Source organism: Psammomys obesus, unplaced genomic scaffold, assembly GCF_907164565.1.
Source record: "Psammomys obesus unplaced genomic scaffold, mPsaObe1.curated_primary_1811, whole genome shotgun sequence".
Lineage (NCBI taxonomy): Eukaryota > Metazoa > Chordata > Mammalia > Rodentia > Muridae > Psammomys > Psammomys obesus.
In genome coordinates this window covers 18337157-18350021 of record NW_026596039.1, presented here as the reverse complement: position 1 = coordinate 18350021, position 12865 = coordinate 18337157, and the positions used below count along the sequence as shown (strand labels likewise).

Genomic DNA, 12865 nt, shown 5'->3' with positions numbered 1-12865 from the left:
CAGGTGTGTGCCACCATGTCCTGCAGTTTTCAACATCTTTTTATTTTTTATGTATATGAGTGCTCTATCTGCATGTACACCTGCATGCCAGGGAGAGGGCATCAGATCCCAGTATAGATAGTTGTGAGCCACCATGTGGATGCTGGGATTGAACTCAGGACCTCTGGAAGAGCAGCCAGTGCTCTTAACCTCTGAGCCATCTCTCCAGCCTTTTAATGTGGTCCACAGATCAGTTCCTATCTATCTCCAGAGCCTAGAAGGAACAAGTCCCTTAGGAAGGAAGATGGTAGAATTGGTTTTTTGTTCCCCCTCTTCCTTAGTTTTGCTAGAGATTGAATTTGGGATCTTATGCTAGGCAAGGCTTTTCTTATGCTTTAGTTTTTTTAAGTGTATGGATGTTTTACCTGCATGTATGTTTGTGTGTGATGCGTGTGTCTATTGCCCACAGAAGCCAGAGGAGAGTGATGGATCCCCCAGAACGGAGGTTGTAAACCACCATGTGGGTGCTGGGAATCAAACCCCTGAGGACTCTCTCCAGCCCTGCATTCTACCACTCAGCTGTATATCCCAGCCTCGGCCCCCGTGAGTGATTTACAAGAGGGGATGGAATCCCACCCTTAAGGTTTAGAAGTATTTTTGAAAGGGTTGAAACACACACACACACACACACACACACACACACACACACACACACTTGTTAGGTCCTCAGCTCTGCTGTGTAGTGAAAGACTCTCTCAGGTCATAGCAGGGCTGTGGGCACAATGCCTGGGCACCGTCTCACCACCTAGCCCAGGCTCACAGCAGTAGAGCTGTGTCAGCCTGCACCAGTGCCTGGGGGCAGGGCAGGGCAGGCTGTGTGAATACAGGGTGTTGTCAGTCCTCCAGGGGAAAGAGGAGACGAAGGCAGATCCTGCCTGGCAGGTCTGTCACCTACATCTCTGCTTACACTTTCAGGGGTGGAGACCGGCCCCAGATATCAAGGCCCTGAGGATCCAGCCTTAATTTCCTGGGAGTGGCAAGGCAGAGCTGTGAGTGTTGTGTGGGGACACTTGGCTTGATCTTCCTAACCTAGGGACCAGACACATCAAGTTTATAAAAGGAAGCTAGTCTTGGGAGCTTAAGATGCAGAACATTTCTGGAGGCCAGAGTTAGCCCCAAGGCTACAGGCCCCTCTGGCCATTTTTCAGGGGGCAGTGATTTTTCAAGGTAGTACTGTTCTGGGTGGCACCACTGAAGCCTTGCTGGGTCTTATCTACCATTACTTCGCTGTGTGACTAGTTGACTTTCATGCCTTCCTGGTTCTGTCTCCCTGTCCCTCCTTTCCTCTGGAGACCTTTTCGTCAGTGACACACCTGGATCCCAAGTTTCCTGCCTGAACCCTCTGAGAGGCTCTTTTTAAAAGGGGCATCATGCCATGAGGCAGGGTAGTCTGGCAGCAGGATGGTGAGGAGGCTCAAATGTTACAGATGCTAAGACACATGAAAAGGTCATCCTGGTCCCTAGATACAGGTCAGCTGTCGAAGGCTGGTTTCCACTCTTCACCTCTAACCTGCCTGTACTTAGGCTCCAAGGAATCCTAATCCTCCTTCCCCAGCCCCAGGCATGGATTGTCTCCCTCTCTTGCTCGATCTGACAGGGTCTCAGGTAGCCCAGGTTGGCCTTGAATTTTCTATGTGGCCGAGAATGACTGAGAACTCATTTTCCTGCTCCTGCCTCCCAAGTGCTGGGATCACAGGCAAGTGACACGAACTCCGCTTTATCTTTCTTTTCTAATGACTTCAGTGCATTCTCAGGACAGGAGGATCCCCTGTTCCACAATTTGTTTGCCCCTGGTCTTGCATCATCTTCTTTTAGGGAGGGCCAGAGGATTCTGTTTGCCTTGTAACTCATATAATGCCCGTTCTTTTGGAGACTTGGCATCCCAGGACCCATTGCTAGCTGAATGACATGCCCTAGGGCGCATGGCTTTTGTGTGTCTGTATTGCTTCCTCTCCTTTAGAAAAGTACTTTAGTCCTCGTGGTGAAGGATGGAGATAGTAAAAGCTTCCATATAGAAGCCCACATGCCTGAATCTTCCCTTTATGCACTGCGGCCCAAGCTTTGGCTTCCCCACCCCATTTCCCTCACTTTTGCTGTTGCAAGCACAAGAAAAGGAGGCAGGGAGGAACAGGGCTGTGGGGGCCAAAACCCAGGCTGAGAAGTCGAGGGCTTGGGAGCACTTATTTTTATTGTTTTCCCTGAAGTTCCCTGTAGGGTAAGGGCTTTGGTCCCATCTCAACAAACAGCCCATCTGTACAGGTGAAAGTAGAGGACTTCAGGAAGCTCCAGGAGGTGGAAATTCAAGAGTCTGCCCAGATCTGTCCCTCCCCACCCCCATGAAGCTGGGCCACATGGCCTGCCTGCCCCAGGGGAGCGAAGTCTGCCATGGATAAGAGCCCAGAGCACAGTCAAACACAAACAATGCGCAGCTGTCCGGGGCCTCTGAAGCACCATTCATCAAGGCTCCATGAAGTCAGATGCCCCAGTTTGCCTGCTCGCTAGTCTTGAGGAGAGCATGGCCATCAGAGTGGCCTTCAAAGCCCCCAATCCAGGCACTGAAGGCTGCTAACCGATGCTTCAGTGCTTTTACCACAGGGCTCCGTGGGTGAAATGGCTTCAGACCCTTTCTCTGTCCCATATACTCCAGGGCCTCAGCAGGCCTGGATAGCCTAGCACCGTGTTAAATAGCTTTGATGCCTTAAATTAACCAGCCCCAGAGCAACCCACCCATTGTGCACCTTGAATATATTAATCTATTGGCGATCATTCCTCCCCATTCAGCTTCAGGACAACACCAGAGTGGGACAGTCTGTTCTTCAGAGACAGCAAAATGGCCAGATCTGGAGTGGAAAACCCAGGGTGCTCTCTTCTTCTGACCCTGGTAGCCTGGGTCAGGTATGACTTCTCTGCCACAGACCCAGGACCCAGAATTGTGACCCATCTAGGATGTAACCCTGTTTTCTGTAGCGAGTTGGCTTTAGTTGCCTGTCACCTTGGCCCCTGTGGTTCTCCAGGTCTAAGTGAGCTGAGGAAGGTCCCGGCTCTTCACTCCACCCATTCCAGGATCTCTAGACTGTCTGTCTCCCAGTTCCCTCCACCCCTGCCATCTCCAGGTCTTTTCGGCCCTGGAGATCCTCAGGCCAGACCAGAGTACAGAGCAGTGGGCCTGGCGGGTGGGCAGCCTCTGGGCACAGGCCAGGTCTCACACCCAGTACTGGCCATTCCTGAGGGCAGGATTGGGTGTCCGGCAAAACTGCAGTAGCTCTGGGTCAGGCTGGCCTCCTGGGGGTCCCTGGCCAGGCACAGTTGTGAGTGGAATGGCTTGGCCTGGCTCAACCTTTCGAAAGGTCTCTGTGTCACCAGCCAGGCCGTTGCGGGGTTTGGCGGTCAACACCTGGACGTCGTGCTTGCCTGTCTTGTTGCGTTTGCGGAGGTAGAAGAGCAGGGGCAAGATGAGGGCCAGAAGCAGGAGGATCAGGCACACAGGGATGATGACGCTGAACATGTTGGCCTCTAGGAAGCCCAGGAAACCGCCCCTGGCCGCAGTGGGCACGGGGCTGGATGCTGCTTGGCCTGGCTGGCCAGTAGGGGTGCTTCTTCCTGGTTTCTCTGTTTCTGTCCGAGCAGCTTCAGGGACACTGAGTAGGGCCACACTGTAGGACTTGGCCGCATGGTAAGGCTCCGTGGCAAAGTCCAGCAGAGCCACGGCAGGCGGGACGCCCCTTGCCCACAACTCCAGAGTAAGACTGTCACCTGCTGGGCCAGTTGACCTACCCTCTGGCCGGCCCACCTCCAGCCCCAGCCGTCCCTCTTCCAGGTCCTGCTGAGTGAAATGTTCCACAAGTCGGTTGCTCTTAGGTTCTGTTCGGGCTTGGGACACACGGACCACGCGGCCATATCGGGGTCCTGCCAGGAGCCGGAAGTGGGGCATACTGCCTGTGCGGTTGGCCAGCTCACTGGCATCCAGCACAGTGGGGTCAAGGCGCAGGGTGGCACCCTGAGGCCATGGCCCACCTGCCCGCACGCGCAGCAGAGCCTGCACTGTGACATTTACAGTGGCTGATGCATTCACGCCCCTGGCCAGAGCCAGGACTCGGAAGTGATCCTGAGACGAGGAGAAGTTGGTGAAGGCGAAGACCACTTGCCCCTGGTCTACCTGCAGCTGGCTGAAGGCAGAGGCGGGCTGCCCGCCCACCAGCAGCTGCCCATAGAGGGGCCCCTGAGTGAGGCGGTATGCTACATCCGGCTCCTCACGATCTGAAATCACCTGGAGCTGCTGCCGGCTCAGTGAGGAGCGTCCCAAAGCTTGGGGCACCTCAAGGGGTGCTTGCAGATGCACCTCTATGGTGGATGGCAAGACATCCACAGCCAGGGACATGGGTATTGGGGGGCTGGCTCCATCAGACATGCTCAACTGGAAGACGCCAGCCACACTGCTCCCATTTGCCACGAAGGCCAGCCGCCCTGCGTCCACATCGGCCTGTGTGAAGTGGGTCACAGGCCCGGTGTTGTCCCCAGCCAGGCTCAGGAAGCCATTGTGGGGTGCCCTCTGTACTTCATACTCAATCTCCCCTGGAGCCGAGTCTGGGTCTACCACACTGAGCTGGGCTCGAGAGACAGGCGCTCGTGAGCCCCTGGTGACACGGAGTGGAATGGAGGCCTGTGGCTGAGGTGGCCGCTCATTCACATCCCGCACAGTGATGCTGAAGGCCTCAGAGGTTTGGGGTCCTGACACAGGAGCCCCTGACAGTTCCTGGAGGTGGGCGCGGAAGCGGAAGCCATCCTGCTGGGTGCCCCCACCACCATGGGCATAGACCAGCTGTCCTGCAGCCAGCTCAGATTGCAGGAAGTGGGACCTCCCGGCATGGAGTGGCTCTTCAGACACCAAGAGCTGGCCCCGGGTAGGGAACTGTGTGACCTGGAAGAACACATCATGCCGAGCACGCTGGGATGCTGGAACACTGGCTAGGAGGTTGGAGGCATCAAGGGCAGCCACAGTGATCTTGGCCCGCTGGCCCTCAGGGACCCAGAGACCTGGGGGTGGGGGATGAGACATAGGCTATGAAGGTGCAGTCCACTGGAAGAAGAGTTATGAATTCTCAGAAGGGAGACCCCAGGGCAAATCTGTGCCTTCCTCTGATGTCTGTGTTCCCCATAACTTCCTATGTCCTGGGACTGAGCCAGAAGCTGCTAGGTAGGCCTCTATCCCTCCATTTGGGACATTTCTCTGAATCCTCAACCTTGCCATCCCATCATGCTATTCACCTTTGTTTCTCCAGAGGCGGCTGGGGCGCTGGGGACAGGCAGCGTCGAAAGACACAACCACAGCAAGGGTGGCAGCCACTTCCCTGGCGGGTGGTGAGGACAGCAGGAGACCAATGGTGTCGTGGGCTTCCCAGAAGGGCTCAGAGGACATCTCATGCTCGTAGAGAATATTCCCAGCATTCACCTGGGGGAGACATCTCGGTTGGGTGTGACGGGTGTGACGGGTGTGCATTCTGTGGTGCCTGGAAGCTCCCCATCGGGCTGGCAGGTACTGGCACTCCAATCTCCCCACACCCCAGTGCCAGCTTCACTGAGTTCTCCTGGATGAACCTAGGCCTGTGTCGGCTGCGCTCCACCTCACTGGTTCAAAGGATCACCGTTAGGTAATTATGTTCAGGGAACAGCTGGCCTCCAAAGCCAGAAGCCTAAGCTCAGCCCTAGCTCCAGCTGGGGAAATCGGTCATTTATTCATGTTTCCAATGAAAGCGGTCCTTCCTCCTTCGAGATGGCTCCCCTCCCCTTTGCTGCCCACAGACACCGCTTGTAGTCTCCCTTCTGCCATGTCAGCTTTCTCCCAAATAGATTTTTTTTTTTTTTTTTTTTTGCTAGGTAACCAAGTTATTTTTTTCTTTCTTCTTAAAGAAAATTACTCTTGAATTTACTTTTCTTTTACCTTGGGAGAAGGTTTCATGCATCCTACTCTGACCTAGAACTTGCTAAAATGCCAGTTTTATGTGGTGGTGATGATTGAAACCAGGGTATCATGCATGATAGGCAGGCACTCTTCCAACTGAGCTACATCCCCAGACTTCAGTTTGTATTTTCTGCTGGCATTTGCCACCTCCCTCTTTTCACTGCAGCAAAATTCCCCAGGAATAGTCCCCACTGTCACCACACATTCTCAGCCCACTCCACTCAGGAATTTCTCATGGTGTTGCTAAACCCGTTTTCATCAAGGGCACTAATGGGCCCTGGGCATTAGATCCACAGACTGGGACTTGGGGCTCCCTGACTGCTGAGCATCCCTTGACACAGTGAAACACCTGGGATGGGATGTTCTGCTTTGGTCCCCATATGGCATAGACTCTGCTGGTCCTGATCCCCATCGACCCGTGACATGGTCTCATGATCTACATACTCACTGGAGCTCCGCTCTCAGATTTCCACCTGTGTCTTTTGCTGCACAGAAACAGCTAACAGACATTTCAAGGCCCAGATGTGCCCGGTGGCCTCACCTCCCAAGACTATATCACCATGACAGCAGCTCTGCTGTTGAGTGCCTCAGGGGAAACCCCAGAGTCCTCCTGGGCTCTTTTCTCCCTCACCACCCTGCCTGGGTTACTGCAAGTTTTTTCTCCCATTCCACCCCAGGCCTCCCAAGATCAAGTCAGTCTCCTGCCTCAGCCTCCCAAGCAGCCAGTATGTGATCAGCATTTCAGCTCACACTGGCTCAAATGCTGCAGTAGCTCACTGTCTAACCACAAAGACTCCATTGTTATTCATGAGACCTCAACTTCTTGTTGCACGACTCTAAGATAGTAGCACCTATTCTTTAGGGCCGTGTGTACGCTGAACACCAGTGACAGTCTTTGTTTCTGTAAAGAAATTTGTTTCCTCTACCTCCTAATCAAGACACACACTCATGCCTTGTCTTTGTCCTTCCCCCCCTTCCCCGTTTAGAAGACACAGATTTTCCTTTCAGGAAAACAGGATTTGTGCAATAGTGAAAGAGAAATGGAGTGTGATCGTTGTGAGCAGGCAGTCTTAAGAGGCCCAGAGCAGTACGGTGGGGTTGTGCTGTCTACACTGGGAATCTGTGCTAAGAGACTGGCTCCTCCTCCGTGGTTTGCTACACGAAGGAACACAGGCCTTTGAAGAATCCATGTATCAGGCTTGTGTGAAATTTCCTAAGGCTTCAATGTTGACAACTAATGTTAAAATATTAAATGTGTGTTCAAATAAAACACATCTGTGGGCCAGATGTATTCTAAAGGATTGAAGCTTGACAGTTGTAACTTCTAGCCCAGGCTGATGGTGGGCATGGTGGGAAATGGAGACCTCCAGAGGCAGTGATAGAGGTCAATATGATGCCTGGTTATCAGTGCTCTTGTAGGAGAAGGCCTGGATGGGAAAAAGGCCAAACTCAGTGCCACCATGCAGGGCTCTCCCAAGCTCTGGGGCACAGTGTCCTTAGGGGAAGGCACAGTCAGAAGGCTCAGTCTCGGTTTTTCTTCTTACTAGCCGAGTATACTGAATGAAATCACCTGACCTCCATATGCATTTCTTTGCCTGCAAGTTGAGGTTACCTGAGCCCTGCCCTGTCCAGCCCAGAGTCTTAAAGGGCAGTGGTACTGCCAAGCCACCACTTCCTGCTGCCTGGCCTCTTCCAGTGGAGGAGGGTGTCCGTGCCACGTAGCCTCTTTCCAGCCTCCTGGGTGGCACTGCCACTTTGGCCCCCTGGTGGCCATTCAGTCTGGTCCTTCCGGTTGCTGGACTGTGGGGAATTGTTGGGTGGGGGAGGGGTGCTCATGGCCTTGTCCTAGTCTCTCCTTCCTGGTCTCTGATAACAAGACGCCCGGTGACTCAGGGCATACAGCTGCCCCTAGCCACTGGCCGATTTCATTGTGGGGAGGGGCCAGAAAGGGGCTGTGGTAGATGCTAGAGCCCAGGAGATGAGTAAACTCAAGCCCAGCAAATGATTTGACAGACCTGAGCTAAGCTAGTTTCCTCCTCTGCGCTACCGGATGGGTGGGAGTTGCTTCCCTCTGCTAGCTCCTCCATCTGGGTACTTCTCAGGGGGGAGGGCCCACCCTGATGGGGTATAGAAAGAAACTTGCAGGGCCCAGGAGGCCTCCGAGGGGAAGGAAAGAGACCCCGGGGTGGGTCCTGCCATTTTCAAGGGCCAGGTGAAGCCCCTCTGGAAAGTTCTGCAGTGCTGCAGATCCAGCAGTGTCCTCCTGCGTCCTGCTCGTATAGAAATAATCCGGGTCACGCTTGAGTTTCATGTGCGCGCACGGCCTCTGGGTGGGAGCACCGTGTGTGTTTGCTCAGAGAGCATGTCCCCCCCCCCCCATGGCTGGAAGGAGCTGCTCACAGTGCCTCAGACCCCCTGGGGACCAACCCACTGATGTGGTGAGGTAAGTGAAGACTGCTGGTCCCCACCAGGTTAGCACTAACAGTCCTGGCACCTTGCAGCTCAGCCAGCCTCGACTTGAATCTGGGAATTAGGATTGGGATGGGTGGCCCTGGTGTGCCCTAGGAACTCTGTTCCAAAGAGCAATGACAGCGTCCTTCAGCTTGGTGATTCACCTCCTCCCAGCTTGCTTGCTTCTTCTCTGCCACCTGCCCTGAGCCCCAAGCCCAACTTTATCCCAAACTCTGTCCCCCTGAAGCAAGCTCAGCTCATCACCAGCTGCTAGGTACCTCACTTCTCCTTATTGGGCCCTTTTCAGCCTCTAGGATCCAGTTGTAGCTTCCTTCTGGAGGCCTAACCCTGAAATGGGGCTGTGTCTAGGAAAGCTTAGCTGCCAGTTATGTGTGTGCTCAGGCTGGCAGCCACGTGAGGTAAAGTTGGGGTCTGTGTCGTGGCTGAGGAGCGAGGCCCTTACCTCAGCCTGGGTGAAGTTCACCAAGGCCTCCTCTGTACTCCCTTGCTGGGCGTGGAAAAGCCGGCCAAGCTGGGGGCCTCTCCCCACCCGGTACAGCAGGTGTCTCGGGTCAGTGCCTGTGCTGGAGCTGGCGCTCAGGCTCCGGGGGCTCAGCGGCTGCACAGACTCTGTAAAGCACCAAGGAGCCTGTCAGCTTCTGCTAGAGACCAAGGCAAGGATCCTGCGCCATCGCCCTCAATTCTGTCCCAGCTACCCAGCATGTGGACCTACCTGGACAGACAGTCAACTTCCGGCTGCCCTCCAATGACAGGAGCACCTGCTTCTGGGCCACCACTCGGAAGAAATGTCCAGGAGAAGAGTGTGCGCCATCAGAGAGGCTGAAGTGGAAGCCGCCTTCCAGGGCTCCTGGAAGCACAAGGGGTGGGTCTGGATCCCGCTGGCCCAAGGCAGCTCCGTACCCCAGGGGCTGAAGAACCTACTTGGCACCCACCTCTGTGTGAGAAGAGCACGAGCCCACTGTCCAGCTGGGCCTGTGTGAAGCGGCGGACCTCAGAGTCTGGCGCTACCCTCAGCACTATCCGTCCATTGCTGGGCTGCTCGATGGTGTAGACCAAGTCTTCTGGCCCAGAATCATTGTCTGTGCCCCTGAGGGCCTCGGGGGGGATGGGCACAGTGGCCCCCTCCCAGATCTGGGGACACAGACCTGTGAAAGTTCTGTTCACATCGTGCCTGCCCCACTCCCCTTCCTCCTGGCACTGGCACCAGGGCCCCACCTTGCTCTACTCAGCTGTCATGGATGTCCGTGCCATCCGGGCTCCACCACATACAGGGCCTTCCACCTCATTCTCTTAGGTCACCTCAGCCTCAGCTCCTTCTTTTCCATCTGTCCTACTCTTAATTGTACCTCAAAGCCAGGCCATAACCTTCTGCCTAGAAATGCTCCTGATTGACCCAGTAAATTCTTCCTTCCCAAAGACCCCGACTCTGACGCTGCTTCATCTGTATCTCACTGGTGGGCGGGGAGCCCTTGTCCCTTCTGCCACGGCATGTACCACCTGGCAGGGGTGGGTACAGGACAGAGGTGGTGGATTGGCCAGCACAGGATACTTGGAAACATGTCTCCTGCCAGATGGAGGCCAGGAGCAAGGTGGAGAGCAAAGAGGAGAGTGGAGAATTTTCTTCTCAGTTCTCAGTCAGGGGAGGAGAGGCCCCTTTGGCTACCTACCGGAGCAGGGCAAGATCCTGTTCCTGGGTACAGTTCCATGTGACACAGGGACAGTTACTGGGGCCCTTCTGGGTAGGGGCCCTCAAATGAGAAAACTTTCTTCTAAGAATCCCCGACTCCTCCCCTAGAGTCCCAGCAAGAGGAAGTGTCAGGCACGTCCAGAGGGCTTAACACGGGTGGATATTGCCACCTAGTGGCCAACTCACCACATAGCATTTCCAACCTGTGGTCCTAGGTGACCCTTAGTTACCTAGACCAAACCCACTCATCCGAGGTGCCCTCAGCCCTCAGCCACCTCCCACAGGGAACACTATACCATATACTATGTAGTTATCTCTATACTATATAATTATCTCTATTGATAGCCGTGAGAGACAGATCCCATGCTAGAAACAGCCAAAGTTACTCTTCTACAACTGTCCAAAGCTACCCCTGGTGGCGGTCTACACCCCAGAAGCTGCCATCCGAAGCTTAGTTCAGCTCTGTTGTTCTATGGGGGCCTGTCGAGCTACACCCTTTCCGTTCCACCAGCACTTTTTGTGGCCACGGAGCTTTGTCCCTGTCTGGACCTCAGCTTCTATCTCTGCACGACAGGGTGCCGTTGTTCTGCAGCCTAAAAGGAGAGAAACTTGGGAAGCCTAGTTGTGATCTTCATTTGCAGTGACACTTGAGCTCCCCTCCTGCAGCCCACCACATGGGGCTTATATAAATCTCATTAGGTGTTTTGGGTCTGCGGCTCGAGGGAAAGCCTCCTGTTGCAGGTGGGTCCAGGGAGATAGCAGGACCAAGCATGGTCTTTCTAAAACCAGACTGCCCACTCTGTAAGCGCCCGGTGACAGCACCTCACAACTGTGTTCTGGTTTTCACACAACTGCCCGTCTCTTCTTCCAATAGCCTAGCATGTGGCAGCGAACCCATTTTACAGAGGATGAAACTGAGCCTGAGGGAAGGGGAGACGTAAGCGACTCTCGTCCCTTTCCTGGAGCAGAGATGGTGTGGCCGAGGGGTGCACTCACCTGCAGGCCTGTGTTTGTGGTGAGGACAGGGGGTTGGTCGTTAACAGGCAGGATGGTGACGGTGAAGGACATGGGTTGGCTCTGGCGATCCATCTCTGAAGCGTTAGCCACCAGGACAAAGCTGTCTGTCGGTGTCTCACTCCCATCATGCACATAGCGGATCAGCTGCTCTTCTACCTACAAGCACACACAGGGCTGGCTGACAGGCTTCAGCTAGCCTAAGACTCCACAGGGATCTTGGGCCCAGCACCATTAATGCCCCGTTGTTGGGGGCAGATCCCTTGAGAACCCATTTCCACAGGTGAGAAGTGGGGGTGGGGTGGGAAACAATTTCCATTCCCCAGAGGAAGACACGACATAAAGCATAGAGCAGTGCCAGTAACCAGGGCAGGGCTGACTGGCGTCTCTGGAAGAGCTGTACCTCTCTCCAGGAGAAAGTGCTGAGGCTCCCGTCCTGGGGCTGCTCCTCCTTCTGCAGGGCCCCGTGACGTGGTGGCTCTAGCACCTGTAGGGCAAGGCCTGGCAGTGTGGGGAAGTAGGGCCCAGTGATTTGGAGCAGCGGAGGGGCCAGGGTACGGGTGCCGCCCTCAGGGACGCTGAAGTTCTGCACATCCAGGGGGATGACCGTAGGCAGCACCTCCAGCTCCACGAAGATGCCCTCGAGAGGGTCACCCAGGCCCGAGGCCACGTCCAGGGAGAAGGAATCGCTCCAGGCTCCAGGGCGAGAGTGCAGGTAGAGAACCCTGCCCGAGTTCACTTCCTCCTGGGAGAAGCTCTGCACGGGGTCCAGGCTGGGCGGCTCCTCTGCAGAGGCACCGTGGGACACCATCACCAGGTAGCCGGCGTTTGGGGGGCTTCTCAACGAGAACATGATGTCTGCAGGCAGCACTGCCTCCTGGACTACCTGGCCAACAGAGACGGTGGGGACATACAGGGTCACAGGCTGTTGTGGACCCCAGCTGGCAGAACAGGCTTGGTGCCCACATGCTGCTGATCCTGCAAGGGCATTGCTGGTCGCATGCATTCGGGTTCACACACCGTGGCGGGTGGCATGACCAGAATCAGGGTTAAGCTGGGGCTCTGTTAGTGCTGCCACTGTGCACCACTAGAGGGCACCCTCACCATTCCCAGAAGCACTGGCTCCCAGACTCTGGGTCTTAGGCAAGTTTGCCTATCTAGGTTTAGCTCAAAGGAGGCTGAGTACTCCCTCACCGCCTGACCTAGCCACAAAAAACTGTAAATGCCACTTTGCATGTAATTTGACTCCATGCCTTTTTTGCTTGGAACACCATCTTCCGGTTTCTGCTGTCCATACCCCATATTTTCCTTTTTCTCTGCTCCCCACCTCTTCTCTTGAACCTCGGCAGACCTTGAACTCACTAACTAAACCAGGCTAGCCTTGAACTCGTAAAGCTTTGCCTGCCTCTGCCTCCAGAGTGCGAGGATTAAAGGTGTGTATCACCACAGCTTGGCTTATATGTTACCTCCTCCAGTGTAGGCACTTTCTGACGTGTTTAGTCACGGTCTTTCTCAAAGCCCAAAACACTGAGAACCAGAAGGGCCTCAAAACTGGAAAGTTTCATGGCGAGGCAATGAGCCTTCCGGTCAGTGTTGTGCTGTGAGCTCCCTGAGTGATTAAAGGCTTCCTAGACCCTCGAAGTCCTGGTGTGGGGTCTGGGGAAAGGGCTGAGGACCTGCTGATCTGAGGGGCA

General features: G+C 54.9%; 1 protein-coding gene across 1 annotated transcript in view; it reads right to left on the bottom strand.

Moving 5' to 3' along the window:
* Nucleotides 1-1791: 1791 nt before the first annotated feature.
* Nucleotides 1792-12865, bottom strand: part of Cspg4 (chondroitin sulfate proteoglycan 4) — a 34802-nt gene continuing 23728 nt past the window's right edge. Inside the window, exons 4-10 of the mRNA XM_055622213.1 lie at nucleotides 11575-12057; nucleotides 11154-11330; nucleotides 9403-9601; nucleotides 9183-9317; nucleotides 8913-9079; nucleotides 5305-5488; nucleotides 1792-5073 (exon numbers count right to left, since the gene is read on the bottom strand). Of these exons, the coding sequence (XP_055478188.1) occupies nucleotides 3242-5073; nucleotides 5305-5488; nucleotides 8913-9079; nucleotides 9183-9317; nucleotides 9403-9601; nucleotides 11154-11330; nucleotides 11575-12057 (3177 nt within the window). The 3' untranslated portion in view covers nucleotides 1792-3241. The remainder of the gene's footprint in view (nucleotides 5074-5304; nucleotides 5489-8912; nucleotides 9080-9182; nucleotides 9318-9402; nucleotides 9602-11153; nucleotides 11331-11574; nucleotides 12058-12865) is intronic.